A 26860-nucleotide genomic window follows, 5' to 3' on the forward strand; every position below is an offset into this window, starting at 1 on the left:
AACTATGATACCTCCACCAGAAATTTAACCCTAGAGGATTTGTAGGTCACAAGAAAATGGAGAAGACTTCAGAGGACAGAAATCTGTTCTGGAAGCATTGGAAGAGATAATATTCACAGTAGCAAACAGACTTTTGAAGGTTTATAAGGTTGTGGACCTACTTTTGTGTAAAGGTGAAAGTCTTCATTAATCTTTAGCTATAGAACTTGGCAGGAATCAAGCCTGTCTGTCACAGTGAATATAGTCTAGCCTCAAGTGCAGAGTTGTGCAATGCAACCAGAAAACTTGGTAGCAAAGGAAAGCAGGGAGAGGAGCTGTGAGCTCCTCCCTTCCTTGTGTAGTGAAGAGGACCAAAGTGAAGGAACTCCTATCACTGAGGAGCCATCTCTGTTGTAAGGTGCTGTGTTCATGTTAGAGGTGTTTAAAACCAGTTTGTTAGAGTTTCTTTGTAATATTCTGGTCAGGATATGAAGCCCCATAGTTATTGTTGGTTGGTTTGGTGGGCACATTTGACGTGCATTGAGAGACAATATGCTACTGTGCTGGTTATATTCGTATTTGGCCCTGTCCTGGAGATAATGGAAGTGTTGCAAGAAAACGACCTCGTAAAAGGATACGAAAAGGTCATACGATGATGCCCACAACTTCCAGTGATAAGAATGGAAAGATTTGAATACTTTGATATTTTAATCTATTGGTTTAAAACCCTTCTTTCGTATCTTCACACTATCATATCTCTTCTCCCTCTAACAACAAAAAGAATGGCTTACGGACATTACAGTATACATCGATACGACTAAAATGAAATTTGGATATCTATCAAAAACTTGCAAATACCAGTTCTGATCAGTTCTGCCTGGCTGGGTATAGGATGTTGATCCCAGATTTTTATATAGTTATTTTATTGTTTTTCTAGATTCTGGTGAGGCACAGAGGTTGGATTATAAGCATACACAGATATGCATATATATATATATATATATATATATATATATATATATATATATATATATATATATATATATATATAGTAAGGGTTTTTACCACCCTGGTAAATTGGTACTTGTTTGCTGGGACAATCAGAACAATTGTTTTCCGATTGTTTCCTGGTGAAGGTCGATTCACCTCTTGTTGTCTGGAGAGAGAGGTGGAGGTGGAGAGGTGATAACTGATCAGCCATGTCTGACTGTTTTGAGTCAGTAAGGGTATGGAGACCCGAACAGTCATAAGCAGCATGGGGTTCTGCTCAGTCCAAGATGGATAGTTTATTTTGGGACTCAGGACCTGCAGGGTTAAGGACGAGTATCATCATCTGGGGAAGCAGCTTTGCCTGCGTTATCTTGAGGACCACAGCTTCTGATTTGCAGCTTTGCCAATGTTCTCCTGCTTTTTATGAACAGCTTTGGCTAGGTAACCATCTTCAGGAGGTACGCTTGGCGGTTCCCGTTTGATTCATCCCTGCAAGTTGCCTCAGTTATCTGAGTGGGGAGTGTCCTGCAGCATTTTCTATGGAGGGTTTTTGAGTTTAAGTTTTTTACTCCATGGTCCTCTTCATTATCAAGGTTTCTGGTCCCAATGCACAACTCTGCACTTCCAACTAAACCAGCATTTCTAAGACTTCATTATACCCAAGTTCTCCCAAGATTTATGAACATTGTCGCAGTCACATAAAACTAAGTCTCTGGTCTTCCAAGATCTATCTTTATCTGTCTTCCAGTGCTCCTGGACAGATTTTCTGTCCACTGTATTCTTCTCCAAGGCCTTGTACCTCCAGATCCTCTGGAGCAAAAGTTCCTGGTGGAGGCATCAGAACTAGAGTTATCATGATAAGGAACTGCTAGGAACTTGTGGTGTCTAAATGGATCATCTAAGTTACCTTGTGTGGGTCACTTGTTACTGACACAACCTACTCAAACAAACAAACAAATTAACTGCTTTTTGTTTATTTGTTCACATCATTAGTTCGATGAGGTGTTGACTAATGGCAGCATCATCACCAGAGGGACTCTAAGACACAAATGCTGTAGGATCGAAGCTAAAGATCACAGTACTATAAGTATTCTGCAACAACGATGTTCTGTAATGAAGTGAGGGTGATATCTGCTCCTCGTTCACGGAAATTCAAAGCTTCAAAATAATGTCTGTGCTAAGAAACTGAGCTATGTTACTTTTAAAGTTTATTAGGAGGAGTGAAATCAGAAACATGCCAGTCATTATTTGAATCAATTTGACACTCATGAAATTACTTAATATACTTGAAGCTACAAGAGATGCATATTATGCATATATGTATGTGCATATCTTTGAATTTACTTGTTATAACTGGGAAGGTATGTTTGTGCACGTTTGTACCTAACACAGACAAAATTAGGAGACAGTAAAAGAAGAATGCAGAAATGAATACAAAATACAACGTTTACATCAATGTTTTTCTTGGAGTTGTCATAAAAAAAGTCTTTAGACTAAAGCCTAAGGAGTGATATGGATGACACTGGGGATATAGTCCTACATTGAAGATCACTTGCTGTGGGTCACTTGAAGATTTTCCAGTCAGAGAATCTCATAACAGATTGGGACTAGCTCTGCAAATTCCTGGGATTTTTGACGTCCCCAATGAAGAGGATGTTGTTCGTCACCCTATTGTAGATCAAAAAGACGAAAGGTCTGTCGCAGTGGAACTTGACAGGCTTTGGAGGTTCCTGTAAAGATTTATACACCAGAACGGCAGCAGTTGCAGCTGCAGCCTCAGTTCCTTCTTCATTGACGTCAACATAAGCTTTGTGGATGATGTCTGTCACTGCCAACTTCTTCTTAGAGCTGAACTGGCTCAGGTCAGCCTGATTCTCGTCGAAGACGTCAATTATCCCCATCTTTTTCAGTGCCTTAGAGGAAAGGAGAGGAAATTATTATTACTATTATTATCTGCCTTGGGAAAGAAATAAGTATATTTCGTATTAGGAAAACAGGCTATATCACTTTTGTTGCTCAACCTCACGGATCAAGAAACAAGAAACGAGAAGTCTGGTCGAGTGAGCTACTGTTTTCATTTCATTAATGACAAACAAATCAAGTTCTGATCAAAGCCAGTACGTAATACTCAAATGCAATAATCAATGAACCAGTCATAGAGTTAGCCTAGAGCTCCCTGTTAACCATTTGTGGTACCCAACTAAGTAATAACCAAAACTAGTGATGTTCTAATTTAGTGACTGAGAAGCCAAAGACGAGAGCAAAGATATAAAGGCCTAACATACAGTAGCAGTAACCCAACAGGTGACTGAACAGAGCAAAAACATTATGGCTGTGACATACTCACATTCACCAAGTTTTTGGACAGCTCTCCATGGAATTTAAACTTTGGGAGAAGCACATCCACGTTGAGAGACTCTAGCTTCCCAGCACTGAGGGCGTCTCTAAGGGCAGCACTGCTGAGTCTCCTGACCAGTCTGGCGAGAGAACTTGCTTCATTTCCATTAGTATTAGGCAGAAGAAGGATCATGGAGAGGTGTCTCCCAGCATAAGGCAGCTCTAGAATGCGTGAACCAAGTTGGCTTGATTCCCCTGTTCAAGTCAAGTGAGATGTGTATTCATTTATTTATATAAATTATGAATAAATTTAGCTTTTGCTATTTTCACACAATAACACTCATAAACATTGATTTTAAAAGTAAAAGTCTCAATAAAAAACTGAAACTTAGAAAATCAAGGCCTGTGATGTCTGTGAAGGTCAGCGAGCTTTGTTTACGCAGATGTTTGGTTGGTGGATTAAGATTAAGAATCCTGTGTAATGACACATGACACTGCCCACAAAGTGTTGAGAGAACTATGAGGCCTTGTGTGGATCACTTAATTTGGCCTTTTCATCCAAAAGTATACTTGCATTCAGAAAGTACCCTCCTCTTTTCAGAAACCCATGAGTGTGTTTTTCTTTGCTCTTAGATATCTGGTTAGAGAACTAGTAACAAAAACATCAACAACATGCTCAAGTCTTACCATAATTGAAATCCGCAACCTGACTCATCATGTCAACTGAAACAGTGTTGCCCGGAGCTACAGAGAAGTCTCGCTTTTGGGTTGACGGTTTTTTGAACTCTTTCTCCCAGAGACCCTTGAAATAAACAGCGTTCACAAGGACCATGCTGGCTGAGCGGACGAGGTCTTCCTGTACGATGCTGGGGATGAGGCCTCGTGTCTTCTGTCTGACGAAGTCATTAATGGCTCCAGCTGCAGTCTTAGCCTAAAAAAGGGTGGGTAAACATTCACATGTGTATCTATATCATTTTCACTCTCTAACACTCTTGACTTTTTTTGGACTTACTGTGACCAATTCTTGCTGATATCAAGTGTCTGCATGCAAACTTTAGGCTATATTCCTTTAAATGCTCAACACCAGCCACATGCATTTAATATCTGCATGAAATATCTAAATCAATTACCACAATTGTAGCAATCTACTGTTTTTACCGTTTTTCATACACCATACCAGCCATAGAGTGATCATGTAGCCTGACAGACAACTAGCACAAACCACATCATGGAAATTTTATACTCACATTGTTGAAATTAACGATGCGTAGCTCATCTGGGAAAACGGTGAGGACGCAAGGCAGCAAAGCGAATGACTCATCAAAGTAAGCTCTGCTGGCCACATCGAGGCTCATCTTAGCATTGTTCTCTTGTCTGTATCTGAAAAGGAATGCTATGCTAGAAAATGCATATGTGGATAGCAAGAAAGGTAGATAGAACTGAAACTTTTTTCACATTTCATAGCTGTTTATCTTTGATTCCTTCTTTCACTGTACTCACAAAAGCTCCAGCCCTTTCCACAATTGGTGGGCAGAAGGCTTATCAACCAGACGCAATCCTCTTGCCAGCTGTGCCTGGGTATTACCGGCTGCCCCAAAGTACACCATGACCAGGGCTGCCCAGATACTGTAGGGGGAGAAGATGAAGTTCTCTGAAGGCTTCTCCAGGGTCAGTTGTTTGTAGAGATCGAGTCCGAAACCTACGATTCCGGAGAGATTGGCATTTTTGTCCAGAGGTGGAACATGGGCACTGGGTGTGAAACAATGGAGGTGGGCACCTCCTATGCCCAGAAGTAAAATGGCAGAGCTGAGCCAGATCATGCTGCTAGGTCTGTAATAAAAAAGATATTCATCTTCTGATATCGTGTGCATCAGCAACATCATCACCATCAGTAGGAAGGCAGTTGTATAGTTTAGCAGTTAGGTAGATATATAAGTCGGGGTAGGAGAGGCCCTTCACATTTTGGAACTGAGAGTTTATGTTTCATGAAGCTGTGACATTCCTATTTCATTCTTACCACCGATACACTTCTCTTTGGAGTGGGTACAAACCTGACAGTAGCTATTTTTCACCACTACTTATCACTTTTAATACTCCTCCCCAGGGGTATTTTCTCACCTTGAGATTAAGTTGGCACCTGGTAGCTGAAGTGTACTGTACATATATGTACAGTATACTTAAAAATCACAGTAGCTGCACTTGACTTCGTTATATAAGCGAATACCACAAGAAAATGACAAGCAGAAGATCAGTACCAAGCACTTCCCTGTGGTATTCACTTATAACATATAATCATCTGTTAAGTTTGGTGAATACTGTTCAATAAAGCAGACAAAATTAAATACATATCATATTACATTTCCCTCTCTAACTCTTTCGACCAACTTTCCTTGAAATGGAGCAGAAAATGGAAATTATTACTAATTCATAAACGTTTTTCTAAACATGAACTGAAGTATAATGAAATGATATAGGCACTTGCATCCATGATTTAGCTCAAAATAGAAACATGGTAACTTTACTCTTCCTTATCACCTGGAGAATTTAATTACTGATTTTATTAAACTCTTTGATGCTTTGTTTCATTTTCATAAAAACTTCTGTTTCGCTGAAGATAGCTTTTGATATCAAATAATAATGACAAGAGTAGGACTATCCCAGCTCTTTGTGTTATGTTCCAATGAGCACCAGAATATGTATCTTTCTAGGGTTGAAATGCTGAATTTAAGATCACACTCACTTGTAGTACAGAAGAAATCAGGATGGGCTTGCTACAGGCACACACAGTCAAGAACTCCAAGGCACTGATTGTTGGCACTTCAGAAAGCGCTTGTTTTATATACACCTCGTTCAGAATACATGCCAGATGCATGTCGATTATGCAGCCGAGTCGGGTGAGCTCCTACGTGCCACATTTCTAAACAGGTCAATATTTTTCACTTACGTTCCTGTTCCACTTCTATACGATTTTAACGAACCCCTAACCTCAGAATAGCTTTCATTATTGAAACGTAAACACGTCGTTACACCTGACATTCTGTCAAAACAGAGACTCTCAGAAAGATGCAAATGTCCCGGAATCGAAGATAAAGACCGCGTTAAATTTATCTAGTAACACTTCTCAACATGTAACGAAAGTAGAACAATTGCTCAATGTTCATATAAATTTCTTGCTTTTGTATAAAATGTATCAAAGTAGAATAAAACTATAATCAGACAATTCATATTTAATCAAGTATAAAAAGTTCTATGAGAAAATTTGATTCATATTAATCTTGACATATTATATAAATACAGAATCTTCTGGTCACTTCTTCCAGATATGTATGTAATTGTAGTGGCCACAGTGCCCTCCTGTCCACCCTTTTTGGATACATTTGTCACTACTAAACCTCAAAGAAGTCAGGAGATTAAGCGGACATTGTGGTTCACAAATTATCATATTTCCATATAAAACAACTTTTATACATAGAAAAGCACATAACACAAATATAACATTACTTGGTGTAATTTATAATGGTTGTGTACAGGGTAGATGCATGTATTTAAGTGTGTGTATGCAATTATGAAATTGTTTGTCATACCTGGGCAGGTTTGTGCATGTGTGTACATATGTCTGTGTCAGGGAGTTGATTAAGTAAGACAGATGAAAGAAAGACTTATATAGTTGAAGAGTCATGTGGAGGGCTCTGGGTCACTCGAAAGCTTTCCAGTCACCGAATCTCATGACCAATTACAACTAACTCTGGAAATTTCCAGGATTTTTGATGTCCCCAACGAAGAGGATGTTGTTCGTCTGTCTGTCGTAGATCATGAAGACGAAAGGCCTGTCGCAGTGGAACTGGACAATTTGTGGAGGAGCCCCAAAAGATGATAGGGTGAAACTGATGACAGCTGTGGCAGCCGCAGCTTCTGTTCCTTCTTCGTTGACATCTACATAAGCTTTGTGGATGATGTCTGACACGGCCAACTTATCCCTAGAGCTGAACTGGCTTATGTCAGCCAGATCCCTGTCGAAGATGTCCACGATGCCAATCTTTTTCAGTGCCTAAGGTGGAAGGATAAATGTTATTAGTATTACTTTCTAAGTCTTGGGGAAAAACTAGATATTCTCTATCAGAAAAATGGGCCATATCACGCTTCTCGCTCAGCCTCGTTGGTCAAGAAACAAGAAACAAGGGATTTCATTTCATAAGCAGCTGCCTTGATTTCATTACGGACCAACTACCCAAGTTATGACTTAAAGCCAATGTTACTTAACTTTGCTGAGAAAGAATCTGTGGTTTCCATAATAGTATTACTGAGAACCATTGTAGGTCCACTTTACTGATTGCAAATCAAAAATGCAAAGTGAATAAATAAGTGCCTAGCATGCAGTGGTAATCACTCAGCCAAGGATTGACCAGAGCAACAATGTTGTGATCATGTTACACTCACGTTCAACAATTCCTCAGCCAGACCTGAGCGGAATTTAAACTTGGGAAGGAGTAAATCAACGCGGCGAGAATGCAGCTTTCCGGGACTGATGGCTTCTCTGAGAGCAGCGCTGCTGAGTCCCCTGACCACACTGGCGAGAGAACTTCCTCCATTCCCGTTAGCATTAGGCAGAAGAAGGATCATGGAGAGGTTGCTCACAGCATAGGGCAGCTCCAGCACCCGTGCGCCAAGTTGTGCAGATTCCCCTGTTTAAGTAGAGTCATATTCTTTATACATTCTTTCATTCTATTCAGTGATGAATTTAGCTCTTGCTATTTTCACATAATAGTAACAATAAAAATTAACAGTAATTAAAAAATAAACATTGATAAATGAATACAACTGAATAAATCAAGGACTGTGTTGTTTGCAAAGTTGGTGAGCCTTGTGTATGCAGTCAGCTGGTTGGGTGAGTGAATGGGTAAAAGAATCACCTATGCCATCATAGGCCATTGCATACATTCCCCTCAAGCAGACCCCTACTTGAGTTTTCCTTAACTTACTTCCTTTTGTCTTTTGAGTCGAAGGACTATCAACTCTCTTGTTGCTATCAGGCCTGATAGCCTGTTCCATAGGCCTTCACTTGGAGGCATAAACCAAATAATGGCCAGTGTCTTTAGTGTACATTACTTTCCATGAAATTTGGTTAGAGATTTTGGTAATAATAATAAGGACAATGATATACTTAAGGCTTACCATACTTGAAGCCGGAAACTTGGCTCATCATGTCAACTGAAATTTTATTGCTTGGAGCAACAAAGAAGTCCCTCTTCTGTGTGTTTGTCTTTTTGAACTCTTGTTTCCAGAAGCCCTTAAAGTAGACAGCGTTGATGAGGACCATGCTGGCCGTGCGGACCATTTCCTCCGTCACAATGCTGCTGATGAGGCCTCGAGTTGTTTCTTTGACAAAGGTGTTCATGGCTCCGGCTGCATTCTTAGCCTGAGAAAGGTTGTGAAGGCGTTAACACTGGGTTTCTGGACCTCACTTTGATCCACTATCACACACACCAACAGAATTCTAAGTAGGCTGTTGTAATTGATTCATTAACAATTCTGACTTATTTTGTGATTTATTCTGATCCCTTCTCACTCATATCAAACAGATATGCATGCAAGTATAGTACCCCAAAAATTAATAGTGTCCATATACTTATAATAACTACCAGATGCACACTAAAACATGGCAATTTAATACTCACATCATAGAAATTAAGGACGCGTAGCTCATCTGGGAAAACGGTTTGGACACAAGGAAGCAAAGCGAAAGACTCGTTGAAGTAAGCTCTGTTGGCCACGTCGAGACTTATGTTGGCGTTGTTCTGTTGTTTGTATCTGAAAAGGAATACTATACTAGAGACAATGCATATACAGAAAGAAAGATAGAGAGGTAGAACTAAAACTCTGTCACATTTCATAGATGCTCATCTTGGATTCATTTTAGTGCTGTACTCACAAAATCTCCAGCCCTTTCGACAGTCGGTGAGCAGAAGGCTTGTCTTTCAAGCCCAGTCCTGCCGCCAGCTGCGATTGGGTATCGCCCGCTGCCCCAAAGTACACCATAACCAGGGCTGCCCAGATGCTGTAGGGGGAGAAGAAGAAGTTCTCCGAAGGCTTCTCCAGAGTTAGTTGTTTGTAGAGGTTAAATCCAAAGTCTGTGGCGCCAGAGAGATCTGCATTTTTGTCCAGGGGAGGAATGTTGGCATCGGGCGTGAAGCACTGGAGGTGGGCACCTCCTATGCCCAGGAGGAGAATCGTGGATTTGAGCCAGATCATGCTGCTGAGTCTGCAATAGGAAGTTATTCAGTATTTGAGTTCAACTCAATCTCATGTGAATGAGCGTCAACACCCAACCATCAAACATTGTTAAATATTGAACCATAAACTAGAAACAATTATTATCCCTATCTAATTCTAATATGACCTTTATAATGACTAGCAAATTAGTGGGAGGCTGGGGGGCGGCTGAGTAGGATGAAGCCCCATTATAAACCATCTTAGGGGTGCCCACTATGACCCTGCCAAGTTTCATGCCCATCAGACCAGCCGTTCGGCCGTGATTGAATGACAGACATAACACCCATTATAGTAAGATATGATTTGATGTTTTAATTCAACAGTTCTGGAATGTTTATTAAGAAAGGGTCCATCCATTGGAAGAAAAGACTGTTGGGCACATACTAACGAAACCATTAGCCATTTTCCTAAGTGGAATACAACTGAATAAGATATCTTCTTGTGTAAGAAGATTACAACAGAAATATAAATATGAAACAGAAAATGGAAGTCATTGCTGATTCGTAAATATTTTACAATTATTCGATAAAGACAAACGACACAAATATTCACGCCTAAGCTCATAATTTAGAGCAAAATAAGAACATGACAACTCTACTCTACCTCATCACTTGACAAATTTAATGACAATCACTACATAATCACTCAATGGTTTTGATAATTATCTTCACGCTTTCTTTCCAATCCAAACAAACCTCTATTCCACACAAGATTGCTCTGCAAATGAAATATAATAATCCTTCACATAATAGAAATTAAAATACAATAGTAAGAAAAAAGTAACTCATATCTGTGTGTTTCGTTCCAAAAAGCACCAGAAAAGGAATATTTCTGTCATTAAATTCGAGATGTTACTCACATTCCAATATTGTAGGAACGTGATGTAGGATTGAAGGGGGACAGAAGAAGTGCAGCCTCGAATCGCAAGGCTGTGTGTGACTGTGGATGCTGCAGAAGGCTCCTTGTTTTATATACATCTCGTTTGTAATGCATGCCAGATGCATGATGACTTCATAGCCAGGAGTGTTGTTCTGTGACGTCAAGTAGCTACCATATTTTCTAAACAGGTTTTTGCACTCACGTTTCTGTTCGACTTTGTAGTACTGCCTTAGGGACGTAAACATTAGAATGACACTCATTATATGTATATATATATATATATAGATATATATATATATATATATATATATATATATATATATATACAAAATCTCTTTCATTGCTTCGAAATATGAACGATAACAACGGGAAATAAACTTTCAAGAACTATGTGGCAACTCTAGGAAAAGCCTGAACTTCTTTCCAAATTGATTCCAGTTTTCCAGAATGTTTTGTCCTTCAGCCAGAACCTGTTTTTCTCTCCTTCGCTGCGTCGGAGGATTTAGTAGGAAGAGCACAACATATAATGGTAATGATAATTTACCTTCAAACAAAAACTCTCTGTGAATACTACGACCTTCAATGGAGGTGAGGAATGTTATGCTGGCTGATGACTTAAGAGATAGATAATAATAGTTTGATTTTTCCATCTACAATATCCAAACTGTTACTGGAAAGGAATATATATATATATATATATATATATATATATATATATATATATATATATATATATATATATATATATATATATATATATATATATATATATATATATATATATATATACATATATATATTAAAAAATCACAGTAGATGTATGTGACTTCATTAAATAAGCGAATACCACAGGAAAACGATAGTCAGAAATCCAAGCGCTTTCGTCTTTACTAAGACATTGTCAAGGAGCGAATGAAATACAATTGGAGAGAAAGGTCTCAGGTACACAACAAGATCAAGAATACCAGATGGTTAATTGTCAAAAGGGTAAAAATTACAAGAGATAATCCAGGATTATCTGATATCACACGGTCACAAACCTAAACAGATTTGACCCTAACCGAAATTACAAAGTATCTTTACAGTCCAAAACATGTAAAAACTTAATATATTAATTTTGTTGCTTATATTTATCTACAACTTTTTTCATTATGAAAGCATCAAGTTTAAATAAACCAAGACTTTAATTTAGAACATTTCTATTATTTGACTTGATGAAACACGATTCAATGATATTCCTTTTAACTGTGTCATTACATGGGATTAAGGCTCTTGCTTGACTCCAGTTAATAGTATGACCTAAATCTCTCATATGTACGAATAATGCATTCGATATTTGCTCAGTTCTCACAGAATCAAGGTGCTGTTTGAGACGTGAAAGAGATTTACCGGTCTGTCTGTAATAGACTTTATCACACTTTTGCAAGGAATTTCATAAATGCAGCCTGGAAGATCTTTAGGAGAATTTTTGATTACTAAACTCTTGACATTAATATTACTGAAAACAACATTTATGTTAAAAAGCTTTAAAATTCTAGGAATATCTAAAAATCTTTCATCATAGGGTAATTTTAGAATGTTATGCTTACTAAATTCAAGTTTGTCATTAGTTGAATAAAATGTTTTTCTAGCTCTTTTCCATGCCACATCTACAAAAGTCTTTGGTATTTAAGTTTCAAGGCAATATCATAAATAGTTTTAATTTCAGCGTCAATAAACTGTGGGCTACAGACACCAAAGTAAAGCCCTTAGAAACATCCCGGAAAAGACAGAGAATTTAACATTTTGATGGTGAAATCTGGCTGAGCAATACATACAGTAGTAATAATACAAAAAATGTGATAATAATAACAATGGAGATACATGTACAATCACCATCAAAATGTTAAATTCTCTGTCTTTTCCGGGATGTTCTTAAGGGCTTTACGTGTCTGTAGCCCACAGTTTATTGACGCTGAAATTAAAACTGTTTATGATATTGCCTTGAACTTAAAATAAGACTTTTGTAGATGTGGCATGGAAAAGAGCTAAAAAACATTTTATTCAACTAAAGACAAACTTGAATTTAGTAAGCATAACATTCTAAAATTACCCTATGATGAAAGATTTTTAGATATTCAGTAATGAACAAAAGAGGCAATGTTAGTTGATTTTTGAAACACTGAAAAGGTGAAATTCCTATCATTTCTATGGACAGTTACATCAAGAAAATTCAAATTACAATTTCTTTCTTCCTCTACAGTAAATATTATAGAAGGGACTAAATTATTGAGATTATTAAGGAATTCCTGGAGATTTTTGTGAACTGGCCAAATACAGAAAATATCATCCACATACCTAAACCATATAACTTTTTGGGGCAAAATTCTTGGTAAGAGTTTTGTCTCAAAAAATTCCATGTAAATATTGCTAAGGGCAGGAGATAAGGGATTAGCCATAGCCATGCCAAACTTTTGTACAAAAAATTCCCCATTGAAACAAAATTTACTCTCTTTGATATATAACCTTTTGAGACAAAGTAACATAAAATAAATACGTTAAAAGTAATTCATTCTGTACATTCACAACAAAGCAAAACAATTATCAATTCTATCTGAGAGCTGTCAGATAAGGCAATAAGACAAACAATCTATATATCACGATTATTGCAGGAAAAACAGTATTACAGAGTCAGTGTGTCAAATGAAGATGCCCCAACTTCCAGTGTGAAGATTCGAAGGTATATTGTAGCACACACGTGTGTGGGCCTACACACCTACAACTGCGACCTCCATCATCCTGTAACGAGGACCGGCAAACAAATAGGCTCAGACTAAAGAAACGCAACTTCTCTCGTACTACATTTGTACATGTATCTCCATTGTTATTATTATCACATTTTATGTATTATTACCATTGTATGTATTGCTCAGCCAGATTTCCAACGATATATGTAAGATCTTCAGTCCAATTTCCTGTACCATTTTATATGTGAACAAATACAATTGCCTGAACTTAATCCCCGTTTCGACCTGTAAGAGGTTGGAAGCTACACTGCTCGCAAGAGATAGATTAGCAAGCTGTAAACTTCAAATCTTACTCGTACCTCACCTCACAATATAATACATTAATACTTCATATCTGCATACTATTAAATCTCTTTTCCCTCTAACGACAAAACGGAATGACGTACAGACATTACAGTACGCATCAATATGACTAAAATAAAATTTGGATATAAAGAACTGACAGGTACCAATTCTGTTCAGTTCTGAGTGGCTGGGTACAGGATGTCAATCTAAGACTTTTATTTAGTCTTTCTTTTATTACCTTAACAAGAGTGTGTTCCTAGACATCACACAGTTGTCATGTGAGGAGAAATAATAATTATTATTGCTCTTTTTCTACTAAACCTTCAGAGGAACATTAAGAGGATCAACAACCTTTTAAAATCAACTGCTCATGAACTGACGAAACATTCAGGAAACCACGAATCAATCTGGGAAGATGAAGAGCTGTTTGAGTTGCCACATAGTTCAAAAGAAATTTTATTTTCAGCATCCTGTTTTGACAGAATGTCAGGTGTAACGATGTGTTTACATTTCCATAATGAAAGTTATTCTGAGGTCAGGGGTTCGTTAAAATTGTATAGAAGCAGAGCAAGAACGTAAGTGAAAAATATTGACCTATTTAGAAACGTGGCACGTAGGAGCTCACCCTACTTGGCTGCATAATCATCGTGCATCTGGCATATATTCTGAACGAGGTGTATATAGAACAAGCTCTTTCTGAAGTGCCAACAATCAGTGCCTTGGAGTTCTTGACTGTGTGTGCCTGTAGCAAGCACTTCCTGATTTCTTCTGTCATACATGTGAGTGTGGTCTTCAATTCAGTTCAGGCCATAGAAAGATACATATTCTGGTGCTCTTTGGAACATAACACAGAGAGCGGGGATAGTCCTACTTTTATCATTATTATTATTTGATATCCAAAGCTATCTTCAGTGAAACAGAAGTTTTTATGAAAATGGAAACAAAGCTTCAAAGTTTAATGAAACCAGTGATTAGAAGCAATCAAATTCTCCAGGTGACAAGGGAGATCAAAGTTGCCATGTTTCTATTTTGAGCTAAATCATGAATGCAAGTGTCTACATTATTTCATTATACTTCAGTTCATCTTTAGAAAAACATTTATGAATTGATTATAATTTCCATTTTCTGTTCCATTTCAAGGAAAGCTGGTCTAAAGATTTAGAGAGGGAAATGTAATATATGTATTTAATTTTGTCTGCTTTATTGAACAGTATTCACCAAACTTAACAAAGGATTATATGATATAAGTGAATACCACAGGGAAGTGCTTGGTACTGATCATCTGCTTGTCATTTTCCTGTGGTATTCGTTTATATAAGGAAGTCAAGTGCAGCTACTGTGATTTTTTTTTCAAGTATGCTATTCATATATGTATATTTTATGAAGCTGTGACAGTCCAGTTTGGTTGGAAAAGCAGTGTGATGTTCAGTGCTGAAATACGTGTTTACCCAAATGATTGGGCAGCAACACGCCAGAACACAATTAATTAAAAGTTGCGTTAACACTGTCGCTACGCTCGAGCAATAAGACCGGATATTGAATCTGCATTTTTCTTTGGAAACTTCTAGAAGGTATTGCTGGCCCTAACTGGCTTACAGGCTGAGCATTGAGACATGTGAATTCGTTTGTACGTACCTGCATGCCTCGACCTTAGACCTTGTGTGAAATATTTCATTCTGCTCTGGGCTGTGACATACCCAGGACTTTGGGTTCAAACTATTGCCTGAATGGTGAGTTTTGGAGATAGACTTTGATCGCACCAATTACTATTTTTTTTTTTATTCTGTGTCATTGATTGCATTATCATTTATCTCCTACCACTTATTTTTTTATACCCAGGACTAACAGGTGACATTTATTTCATCCACAGATGGTCCAAATCTATGGGCATGAATGGCACCTGGGTACCATATAGTACAATTATGGGCACATGAATGAACTTAGTAGAATTTGGGCATTGTGGGGAATAGCAGATTGAGACTGGTATGATTGACTTAACAATAGAGAGACTGAGGTGACATTGTAGAGATGGGAGATTATCTTATTAGTGTTTCATTGTGCAATGTTTTTGGAAAAAACATTGGGATAGTTTTATATTGTTGGAAACTGTTTAGGTAAGGTGGGGTCTAGGTGTACAATTTATGCATGCCAGTGGGTTGTAGCTGAGATGACTTATATTGCCATTTATTCCACTTTCATTCGAATGACAATTTCTCAGTTTTTGCATTTTTTTTTTTTTTTTTGCTGTTTTCATCAACAAATAATCACTCACTGATTTTGATAATTATCTTCATGCTTTCTTTCCAATCCAAACAAACCTCTATTTCACACAAGATTGCTCTGCATATGAAATATAATAAGCATTAACATAATAGAAAATAAAAATAATAACAATAGTAAGAAAAAAGTAACTCATATCTGTGTGTTTTGTTCCAAAAAGCACCAGAAAAGGAATATTTCTGTCGTTAAATTCCGAGGATGGTTACTCACCTTTTTTTAATGTTTGTTAAAGAACGTTGAATGTATGGATTGAAGGGACAAGGGAAAAGAAAAACGCAGCCCTTGAATCGCAAAGTCGTGGGGTGTGGACTGGAGGATGCTGCAGAAAGCTTAACCTTGTTTTTATGCTTGGGGTCACACAAAATTCACGTATTCATGGACGGGCGTATTTGCCCACGTTAATTGTGGATCGTGGTCCATCATCGCTTGGTGAAATGACCCTTGAACAGCTGGTAAAACAGGAACACGGGCCCTGGACGGACGTAAAGCCAGCACCGTAAAATTGCGCCGCATTGATGTTCGCGCATGCAAAAGCCATGGTTGGACGCCTAACCGGAACTGGCCCCAGCAAATTCTTAACACACATCTCCAAGATTTTACACTTTTGCAGAGCATGGGCGCACATGACTTACTTACAACCGAATAGTGTAACGTTTCTATTGTATGTCAACTTCACGTCGGTACCCTCGCTCCCACCAATTGTGGGGCTGTAAATTAAAAAAGCAGGCCTGTAAAAGTGATTGGAAACATGTATGGAGAGAATATAAAAAACAATTGCAAATTCTGAAAATCAAGGTTGTAAATTCAACTTTGGGATAGAATTCAGCAAATGTACTTTTAAAAATATTGATATATTTTCAACAGATAAAAAAAAATTTAAGTCAGACATAAATATTACATACGCCATTTGTAAGTCCCAACATCTTGGGCTTCTTCATGACGGATTGGAAATGTTGGGGCTTTGAAGGAAGTGGAAATTATGTTTCCAATATCCACTTTCTTCTTGGTACGTCAGCCCTTCTGCTCGCCCCTTGGCCACTCTTCATTGGCGCTGAGGTGTCCGAAGCCGGCTTCCTGGAGGGATGTGAACCCACGTTTGGAGCTGCGTTGCCAGTCCACTGGTGGCCTTAAAGTGACTTGCCATTGTCCCATTAAAGGGGGGGGGACTTTCCCACACCTTGGCTTTGTCCTTGCTAAGCAGCCATCCCCTTTGTTTGTACATGGAATTGGGGCCTCGTGCTCGGAGCCACTCAACCCACCAGCCTCTCTCCTTCTTACGCCCCGGTGGCATGTTATCCTCGACGTCTTTGGCTGGTCTATGTCTCGATCAAAGGTAAAGTTCCTGTCCATCTTTCCAGTTGGGGGTTGCTTCATGGAGAGTGTTCGTGTCACCTTGTCATCCAAACTCTGTATCTTCATCCAACTCCGACTCCTGTAGGTGGAAGATGACCATTTCCTCGACCTTGAGTGTCTGCAGGAGTGGCTGTAGGAGTTCTTCTCCAGGCCCAAAAGAAGAATGCTGCAAGAAGATTTTGACGTTGCTGGTCCCTTCCTTGGTCGTTTTTGTGAGGTTCGGCATCCTTGAAGGGGCGTTGTGGAGAGCACTATTGAAGGCAGGACTGCTGGTCTCGGAGAGCAGAAACAAACAGCGGGATGACCTGAGGGCACCAACCTGACCTTTTATACCACGCTACAGAAGTTTGCTACGTCGTTACAGTGTTGTAAAATGTGCCGAATCTGTTTCCCAGAAGGGCTACAAGCGCAATTAGGAGGGCCCCACGTGCTTTGTGGTGGGAAAGAAAAACAGCGGCCAACGACAAAATTGCTGTGGGACCCAGAGACTACCCCGTTTGAAGTCATCGTGGGTTCCCACGTGCAAAGTGCCTGGAGCTAGCGTTAGGTGGAACATTTTGGCGGTGACCACCCCCATGAACTTGTTTTGATAACAAGTTTTCAAAAAACTCGGAGTGGGCCTACCGGAGGCTCCAAGTGGGCATAAGCCTTAGTGGCCCGGACGACCCGTCACCAATACATTCCACGACTTTTAAGCGTATGTTTTTACGGAACATATTGCGGGTTTAACTGACGTAAAGGCAAGTTTGCCAACCACCCAATTTTCTGGCTCATGCGTGGGTGTGCGTGGCGTTGGTCCGTGAATGTGTGACTTTAGCATTAAATATTACACTTCGTTTGTTAATTGCATGGGCCAGATGCATGAATGACTTCGTGGGGTCAAGGAGTGTTGTTTCTGTGATTGTCAAGTAGGCTTCCATATTTTCTAAAAACAGGTTTTTTGCACTCCCACGTTTCTGTTTCGGGCTTGTAATTAACTGCCTTTAGGGAACGTTAAAACATTTAGAATAGACACTCATTAATACACACAACACCACACACACACACACAAAAGAAAATCTTCTTTCATTGCTTCGAAATACTGAAAACGATAGAATTGGGAAATTAAAACTTTCAAAGAAAACTATGATGGCAAAACTCTAGAAAAAGCCTGGTCATCTTCTTTTCCCAAAATTGATTCCAGTTTTCCAGAAATGTTTTGTCCTTCAGCCAGAACCTGTTTTTCTCTCCTTTCGGCTGCGTTCCGGAGGATTTAGTAAGGCAAGAGCAACAAACATATAATTGCGGTAATGGATAATTTAACCTTCAAAACAAAAACTCTCCTTGTGAATACTAGACGGACCTTCAATGGAGGTGAGGAATGTTATGCTGGCTTGATGACTTAAAGAGATAGATAATAATAGTTTGATTTATCCATCTACAATATCCAAACTGTTACTGGAAAGGAATATATACATACACACACACACACATATATATATATATATATATATATATATATATATATATATATATATATATATATATATATATATATACCTAGATATATATATATAGATATATATATATATATATATATATATATATATATATATATATATATATATAGTATAGATATATATATAATTATATATAGATATATACTACATATATATATATATATATATATATATAGATATATATATATATATATATTATATATATATATATATATATATATAATATATATATATATATATAGATGTATATATCTATATATATATATATATATATATATATATATATATATATATATATATATATATAATAATTATATATAGATATATATAGATATATATATATATATATATATATATATATATATATATATATATATATATATATATATATATATATATATATATATATATATATATATATGATCTATATATATATCTATATATATATATATATATATATATATATATAATATATAGATATATATATAGATATATATATAGATATATATATATATATATATATATATATATATATATATATATATATATATATATATCTATATATATATATATATATCTATATATATATATATATATATATATATATATATATATAGATATATATGATAGATATATATATATATATATATATATATATATATATATATATATATATATATATATCTATATATATATCTATATATATATCTATATATATAGATTTCCAACCATATATGTATGAGCTTCACTTCAATTTCCTGTACCATTTTATATGTGAACAAACACATTTGCCTGAACTTAATCCCTGTCTCGACCTGTAAGAGGTTGGAAGCTACACTATGCTCGCAGGAGCCCTTGACCTGAGTGGATGTTTTGTAGATTAATTAGCAAGCTGTAAACTTCAAATCTTACTCGTACCTCACCTCACAATATAATACATTAATACTTCATATCTGCATACTATCAAATCTCTTCTCCCTCTAACGACAAAACGGAATGATGTACAGACATTACAGTACGCATCAATACGACTAAAATAAAATTTGGATATAGGGAACTTCAGGTACCAATTCTGTTCAGTTCTGAGTGGCTGGGTACAGGATGTCAATCTAAGACTTTAATTTAGTCTTTCTTTTATTACCTTAACAAGAGTGTGTTCCTAGACATTGCTCTTTTTCTACTAAACCTTCAGAAAAACATTAAGAGGATCAACAACCTTTTAAAATCAACTGCTCATGAACTGACGAAACATTCAGGAAACCACGAATCAATCTGGGAAGATGAAGAGTCGTTTGAGTTGCCACGTAGTTCAAAAGAAATTTTATTTTCAGCATCCTTTTTTGACAGAATGTCAGGTGTAACGATGTGTTTACATTTCCATAATGAATATTATTCTGAGGTTAGGGGTTCGTTAAGATTGTATAAAAGTGGAACAGGAACATAAGTGAAAAATATTGACCTGTTTAGAAACGTAGCACGTAGGAGCTCACCCGACTCGGCTGCATAATCGCCATGCATCTGGCATATATTCTGAACGAGGTGTAGCTATATAAAACAAGTGCTTTCTGAAGTGCCAACAATCAGTGCCTTGGAGAGTTTGACTGTGTGTGCCTGTAGCAAGCACTTCCTGATTTCTTCTGTCATACATGTGAATGTGGTCTTCAATTCAGTTCAGGCCATAGAAAGATACATATTCTGGTGCTCTTTGGAACATAACACAGAGAGCAGGGATAGTCCTACTTTTATCATTATTATTATTTGATATCCAAAGCTATCTTCAGTGAAACAGAAGTTTTTATGAAAATGGAAACAAAGCTTCAAAGTTTAATGAAACCAGTGATTAGAAGCAATCAAATTCTCCAGGTGACAAGGGAGATCAAAGTTGCCATGTTTCTATTTTGAGCTAAATCATGAATGCAAGTGTCTACATTATTTCATTATACTTCAGTTCATCTTTAGAAAAACATTTATGAATTGATTATAATTTCCATTTTCTGTTCCATTTCAAGGAAAGCTGGTCTAAAGATTTAGAGAGGGAAATGTAATATATGTATTTAATTTTGTCTGCTTTATTGAACAGTATTCACCAAACTTAACAAAGGATTATATGATATAAGTGAATACCACAGGGAAGTGCTTGGTACTGATCATCTGCTTGTCATTTTCCTGTGGTATTCGTTTATATAAGGAAGTCAAGTGCAGCTACTGTGAGTTTTTAAGTATGCTATACATATATATACATTTCATGAAACTGTGACAGTCCAGTTTGGTTGGAAAAGTAGTGTGATGTTCAGTGCTGAAATACGTGTTGACCCAAATGATTGGGCAGCAACACGCCAGAACGCAATTAATTAAAAGTTGCGTTAACACTGTCGCTACGCTCGAGCAATAAGACCGGATATTGAATCTGCATTTTTCTTTGGAAACTTCTAGAAGGTATTGCTGGCCCTAACTGGCTTACAGGCTGAGCATTGAGACATGTGAATTCGTTTGTACGTACCTGCATGCCTCGACCTTAGACCTTGTGTGAAATATTTCATTCTGCTCTGGGCTGTGACATACCCAGGACTTTGGGTTCAAACTATTGCCTGAATGGTGAGTTTTGGAGATAGACTTTGATCGCACCAATTACTATTTTTTTTTTTTATTCTGTGTCATTGATTGCATTATCATTTATCTCCTACCACTTATTTTTTTATACCCAGGACTAACAGGTGACATTTATTTCATCCACAGATGGTCCAAATCTATGGGCATGAATGGCACCTGGGTACCATATAGTACTATTATGGGCACATGAATGAACTTAGTAGAATTTGGGCATTGTGGGGAATAGCAGATTGAGACTGGTATGATTGACTTAACAATAGAGAGACTGAGGTGACATTGTAGAGATGGGAGTTGGTCTTATTAGTGTTTCATTGTGCAATGTTTTTGGAAAATGCAGTGAACACCCGTATTCGCAAACTCCGGATTTGTAGACTCACATATTTTACGGATTTCTCTGGAACATATACCCCATTATTCGTGGACAATTTTTGGTATTTTTCTATGAGAAATATCCACAAACTCCTGATTTTTCAATGAATTTCATCATAAAATGCAATTTTTGTGATAGAACTATTAGAAAAACCAGGTATAAACATTTTTAATGAATTTTTCTTGAGCTTTAACTAACAAAATAGGCAGTTTTAAGCATCTCAATTGGGGTTTCTTCTATTCGTGGGGTTATGATATGTGTAAGGACAACGCTTTTTCCCTATTTTCATCGAACTCAATCATCAAGTCGCGTTGTTCTTACTTCCGTCTGATAGAGCGTTCCGCGGCCTTTCCGCCGATGTATAACATATGCAATTCCATTATTTGTATGCCTAATTATATCTAAATGTATGTCTGTAAGAAAACACAAATTTACTGTCTCAGAGTCATTTCTGTTCGCGGTGCGAGACTGCACTACATATCCGTCCGCACCTGTCTATGTCAACCCAGTTTGTCTGTGAATAAATTATCAGTACCCAGCTACCTGTCTTAATCTCTGGTCCTCACATATGCATCCCCAACGATTACAGGGGGAACATGGTAGTTATTTGCTTGTATTTCTAATCATATTCTTCATTATGACTGGTTACCAAGATAACCCTGTTTACATTTATTTGTTTCTGTAGAATAAGCTTTATTTTTGTAAAGGGGATTTAATATTCAGATGTTAGTTGAAGGGATCTGTTGAGAAAGGAGATAGAGAAAGAGAGAGAGACAGGACTTCTTGGTATCAGCTACCAGGTGCCAATTTAATTTCAAGGTGAGAAAATACCCCTCAGGAAGGGTATTAAAAGTGATGCGCAGCGGGGAAAAATAGCTACTGTCAGGTTTGTGTAACCCACTCCAAAGAGAAGTGTATCGGTGGTAAGAAATAAGAATGTCACAGCTTCATGAAACATAAACTCTCGGTTCCAAAATGTGAAAGGCCTCTCCTACCCCTACTTAATATCTACCTAACTGCTAAACTGTGCAACTGCCTTCCTACCCACAGTTGTGTTGTTGCGGACACACTTGATATCAGAAGATGAATATCTTTTTTATTACAGACCTAGCAGCATGGTCTGGCTCAGCTCCGCCATTTTACTTCTGGGCATAGGAGGTGCCCACCTCCATTGTTTCACGCCCAGTGCCCATGTTCCACCTCTGGACAAAAATGAATATCTCTCCGGAATCATAGATTTCGGACTCGGTCTCTACAAACAACTGACCCTCGAGAAGCCTTCGGAGAACCTCATCTTCTCCCCCTACAGCATCTGGGCAGCCCTGGTCATGGTGTACTTTGGGGCAGCCGGCAATACCCAGGCACAGCTGGCAAGAGGATTGCATCTGGTTGATAAGCCTTCTGCCCACCAATTGTGGAAAGGGCTGGAGCTTTTGTGAGTACAGTGAAAGAAGGAATTAAAGATAAACAGCTACGAAATGTGATAAAAGTTTCACTTCTATCTACTTTTTTTTCTATCCACATATGGATTTTCTAGCATAGCATTCCTTTTCAGATACAGACAAGAGAACAATGCCAACATGAGCCTTGAAGTGGCCAGCAGAGCTTACTTCGACGAGTCATTCCCTTTGCTGCCTTGTGTCCAAACCATTTTCCCAGATGAGCTACACGTCCTTAATTTCAATGATGTAAGTATAAAATTTCCATGATATGGTTTGTGTAAGTTGTCTGTCAGGCTACATGATCACTCTATGGCGGGTGTGGTGTATGAAAAATGGTAAAAACAGTAGATTGCTACTATGTAAAATGCATGTGGCTGGTGTTGAACATTTAAAGGAATATAGCCTAAGGTTCGCCTGCACACACTTGATATCAGTAAGAATTGGTCACAGTAAGTCCAAGAAAAAGTCAAGAGTGTTGGAGAGTGAAAATGATATAGATACACGTGAATGTCTACCCAATCTTTTTTAGGCTAAGAATGCAGCTGGAGCCATCAATGACTTCGTCAACCAGAAGACACGAGGCCTCATCCCCAGCATCGTACAGGAAGACCTCGTCCACTCAGCCAGCATGGTCCTTGTGAACGCTGTTTATTTCAAGGGTCTCTGGGAGAAAGAGTTCAAAAAACCGTCAACCCAAAAGCGAGACTTCTCTGTAGCTGCGGGCAACACTGTTTCAGTTGACATGATGAGTCAGGTTGCGGATTTCAATTATGGTAAGACTTGAGCATGTTGTTGATGTTTTTGTTACTAGTTCTCTAACCAGATATCTAAGAGCAAAGAAAAACACACTCATGGGTTTCTGAAAAGAGGAGGGTACTTTCTGAATGCAAGTATACTTTTGGATGAAAAGGCCAAATTAAGTGATCCACACAAGGCCTCATAGTTCTCTTAACACTTTGTGGGCAGTGTCATGTGTCATTACACAGGATTCTTAATCTTAATCCACCAACCAAACTTCTGTGAAAACAAGGCTCGCAGACCTTCACAGACATCACAGGCCTTGATTTTCTAAGTTTTACTCTTTTATTGAGACTTTTACTTTCAAAATCAATGTTTATGAGTGTTATTATGTGAAAATAACAAAAGTTAAATTTATTAATAATTTATATAAATAAATGAATACATATCTCACTTGACTTGAACAGGAGAATCAAACCAACTTGGCGCACGCATTCTTGAGCTGCCTTACACCGGGAGAAACCTCTCCATGATCCTTCTTCTGCCTAATGTTGATGGGAATGAAGTAAGTTCTCTTGCCAGTCTGGTCAGGAGACTCAGCAGTGCTGCCCTTAGAGACGCCCTCAGTGCCGGGAAGCTAGAGTCTCTCAACGTGGATGTGCTTCTCCCCAAGTTTAAATTCCATGGAGAGCTGTCCAAAAACTTGGTGAATGTGAGTATGATACTGCCATAATGTTGTTGCTTTGTTCAGTCACCTGTTGGGTTACTGCTACTGTATGTTAGGCCCTTATATCATTGCTTTCCTCTTTGGCTTCTCAGTCACTAAATTGGAACATCACTAGTTTTGGTTAATAATTATTTGGGTACCATAAATGATTAACAGGGAGCTCTAGGCTAGCTCTATGACTGGTTCATTGATTATTGCGTTTAAGTAGCACTTGCTTTGATCAGAACTTGGTTTGGTCGTCATCAGTGAAATGAAAACAATAGCTCACTCGACCAGACTTCTCGTTTCTTGTTTCTACATCGGTGAGATTGAGCAACAAAGATGATATAGCCTGTTAATACGAAATATACTTATTTCTTTCCCGAGGCAGAGAATTAGTGATAATAATTTCTTTTCCTCTCCACTAAGGCACTGAAAAAGATGGGGATTATGGACCTCTTCAACGAGAATCAGGCTGACCTGAGCCAGTTCAGCTCTAAGAAGATGTTGGCCATGACAGACATCGTCCACAAAGCTTACGTAGACGTCAATGAAGAGAGAACAGAGGCTACAGCTGTAACAGCTCTCGCTATTGTGCCTGTTATTGCTCTTAATGCTTTGAAACTTCCAAAGCCTGTCAAGTTCCACTGCAACAGACCTTTCGCCTTCATGATCTATGACAGGGTGATGAACAACGTCCTCTTCATTGGAGACATCAAAAATCCCAGGAATTTGCAGAGCTAGTCCTAGTCTGTTATGAGATTCCTTGACTGGAAAATCTTCAAGTGACCCACAGCAAGTGATCTTCAATGTAGGACTATATCCCCAGTGTCATCCATATCACTCCTTAGGCTTTAGTCTAAAGACTTTTTTTATGACAACTCCAAGAAAAACATTGATGTAAATGTTGTATTTTGTATTTTCATTCCTGCATTCTTCTTTTACTGTCTCCTAATTTTGTCTGTCTTAGGTACAAACATGCACAAACATACCTTCCCAGTTATAACAAGTAATGTCATACATACACACATACACGTATGTATATTTGTATCCATTACAAAAATAGGTTCAGGTATATGAAGTAATGTCATAAGATCCAAATTCTTAGATGGTTTAGTTTCTGATTGATTAAAATAATGACTGGCATATTCCTGGTTTCAGTTGTCCTAATACACTTTGTTTAGAAGAAATGTTACTCAGTTTCTTTGCAAAGATTATATCAACACTGAATTTTACGTGAATGAGGAGCAGATATCATCCCCACTTCGTTACAGAGCGTTGTCGTTCCAGAATATTTATACTGCAGTCTTTAGCTTCGATTCTGCAGCATTTTGTGTCTTAAGAGCCTCTGTGGTGCTGCCATTGGTTGATGCGTCATAGAACTACCAATGTAAACAAACAAAAGAAGAGCAGTTAGTGTTGCTTGTTAGTATGAGTGGATAGTGTGTGACAAGTGACCCCTTCGAAGTTATGAGATGAAGTTTTTTTAACTTGTCCTTATACTTTTTTGTTTCAGTAAATGTGTAATTGTTATTTCACCCTTTTAAGTTTTGTCCCGTGTATGTATTAATCTGATATTAGGTTTTGTATGGAGTGTAAATTAAGAATATTGAACGTTTCTGCATACAGTATATGTATGCATAGCCCAACTAGACAATCCTAATATTTTTCATCCTGGCCTACCCACCAAGATGTTGGCTCATGTATCTTATTTTGGATTTATAGACTTTGTAAATTAACTCAAGATTAAGTTCTGAGTGGTTGGGTAATTATTTTACTGTCACCTTAAGCTCCTCATTGGATGAATGGGATGTGTAGTCCCCTATAAATCGGGTAGTCTGAGTTCGCTCCCTGCTGCAGCCAATGCAGGACCAGAGAAATTCATTTCTTGATACAATGTTCTTCACATCCCACAATAAGCTGTAGGTCCCGTTGCTCAGGTGTGTAACTCACGGGGGGATGGGGGGACGTGTACCCCCCCTAAATTTTGGGTTAGGGGGGACACGGTATACTCTATCCCCCCAAAAATAATAAATATTATGGTTAGTTATCACGCTCCTATGAAGACAGAGCAAGGAAAATTGAACTGTTACCCTTAAAAACACCCTGTTTTTAATTGTTTTCAGATGCTTAAAGTTAAACCACCCATTTATTTAGTTTACCTGCTCTTTTAGGCATTACAGTGCATCTAAAAAAAAAAAAAAAAAAAAACAAAAAAAAAAAAAAAAAAAAAAGCTCAGATTTTAATATTTTTCTGGGGCACTCACAGCGCCCCCTACATCCCCAGCTGAATAGGCTCGCTTCATTCACCACTCAACCCCATTGTCCCCCACAAC

At 37.8% G+C, this 26860-nt stretch overlaps 3 protein-coding genes across 8 annotated transcripts; 1 reads left to right on the forward strand and 2 right to left on the reverse strand.

Moving 5' to 3' along the window:
- Window positions 1-1927: 1927 nt before the first annotated feature.
- On the reverse strand, window positions 1928-6205 carry LOC135199373 (leukocyte elastase inhibitor A-like). Of its 2 annotated transcripts, none has more exons than XM_064227352.1 (6): window positions 6047-6205; window positions 4807-5136; window positions 4554-4686; window positions 3994-4237; window positions 3317-3561; window positions 1928-2882 (listed from the first exon to the last, which is right to left on the reverse strand). In XM_064227352.1, exons 2-6 carry the CDS (start codon window positions 5124-5126, stop codon window positions 2577-2579), a joined length of 1248 nt encoding a protein of 415 aa, XP_064083422.1. In that variant the 5' UTR covers window positions 5127-5136; window positions 6047-6205; the 3' UTR covers window positions 1928-2576. The 2 variants fall into 2 exon arrangements, with proteins under 2 accessions (XP_064083422.1, XP_064083420.1); XM_064227350.1 differs by lacking the exon at window positions 6047-6205 and adding an exon at window positions 5425-5565.
- Window positions 6206-6518: 313 nt separating this feature from the next.
- Window positions 6519-10608, reverse strand: LOC135199372 (leukocyte elastase inhibitor-like). Its single transcript, XM_064227349.1, has 6 exons — window positions 10436-10608; window positions 9236-9565; window positions 8982-9114; window positions 8479-8722; window positions 7744-7988; window positions 6519-7354 (listed from the first exon to the last, which is right to left on the reverse strand). The coding sequence occupies exons 1-6, from the start codon at window positions 10567-10569 to the stop codon at window positions 7046-7048; spliced, it is 1395 nt and encodes a 464-aa protein (XP_064083419.1). The 5' UTR covers window positions 10570-10608; the 3' UTR covers window positions 6519-7045.
- Window positions 10609-14187: 3579 nt separating this feature from the next.
- Window positions 14188-25670, forward strand: LOC135199374 (leukocyte elastase inhibitor A-like). 5 transcript variants are annotated; one of them, XM_064227354.1, is made up of 6 exons: window positions 14188-14305; window positions 22744-23073; window positions 23194-23326; window positions 23610-23853; window positions 24286-24530; window positions 24954-25670. In XM_064227354.1, exons 2-6 carry the CDS (start codon window positions 22754-22756, stop codon window positions 25266-25268), a joined length of 1257 nt encoding a protein of 418 aa, XP_064083424.1. In that variant the 5' UTR covers window positions 14188-14305; window positions 22744-22753; the 3' UTR covers window positions 25269-25670. The 5 variants fall into 5 exon arrangements, with proteins under 5 accessions (XP_064083424.1, XP_064083423.1, XP_064083426.1 ...); XM_064227353.1 differs by lacking the exon at window positions 14188-14305 and adding an exon at window positions 20181-20306; XM_064227356.1 differs by lacking the exon at window positions 14188-14305 and adding an exon at window positions 20237-20261.
- The last annotated feature ends 1190 nt before the right edge of the window (window positions 25671-26860 follow it).

The sequence above is a fragment of the Macrobrachium nipponense genome, chromosome 25 (assembly GCF_015104395.2).
Source record: "Macrobrachium nipponense isolate FS-2020 chromosome 25, ASM1510439v2, whole genome shotgun sequence".
Lineage (NCBI taxonomy): Eukaryota > Metazoa > Arthropoda > Malacostraca > Decapoda > Palaemonidae > Macrobrachium > Macrobrachium nipponense.

Coding starts and splice junctions, on each gene's coding strand:
- LOC135199373 (XM_064227350.1), bottom strand. CDS start 5,468: ATGTACAGTACACTTCAGCTACCAGGTGCCAACTTAATCTCAAG. Junction 5,137..5,424: donor GGTGCCAACTTAATCTCAAG/GTGAGAAAATAC, acceptor TTTTTATTACAG/ACCTAGCAGCATGATCTGGC. Junction 3,562..3,993: donor GGTTGCGGATTTCAATTATG/GTAAGACTTGAG, acceptor TGACTTGAACAG/GGGAATCAAGCCAACTTGGT.
- LOC135199372 (XM_064227349.1), bottom strand. CDS start 10,569: ATGCATTACAAACGAGATGTATATAAAACAAGGAGCCTTCTGCAGCAT. Junction 9,566..10,435: donor CGTTCCTACAATATTGGAAT/GTGAGTAACATC, acceptor TTCCTATTGCAG/ACTCAGCAGCATGATCTGGC. Junction 9,115..9,235: donor TCGAAAGGGCTGGAGATTTT/GTGAGTACAGCA, acceptor ATTCCTTTTCAG/ATACAAACAACAGAACAACG.
- LOC135199374 (XM_064227354.1), top strand. CDS start 22,754: ATGGTCTGGCTCAGCTCCGCCATTTTACTTCTGGGCATAGGAGGTGCC. Junction 23,074..23,193: donor TGGAAAGGGCTGGAGCTTTT/GTGAGTACAGTG, acceptor ATTCCTTTTCAG/ATACAGACAAGAGAACAATG. Junction 23,327..23,609: donor ACGTCCTTAATTTCAATGAT/GTAAGTATAAAA, acceptor AATCTTTTTTAG/GCTAAGAATGCAGCTGGAGC.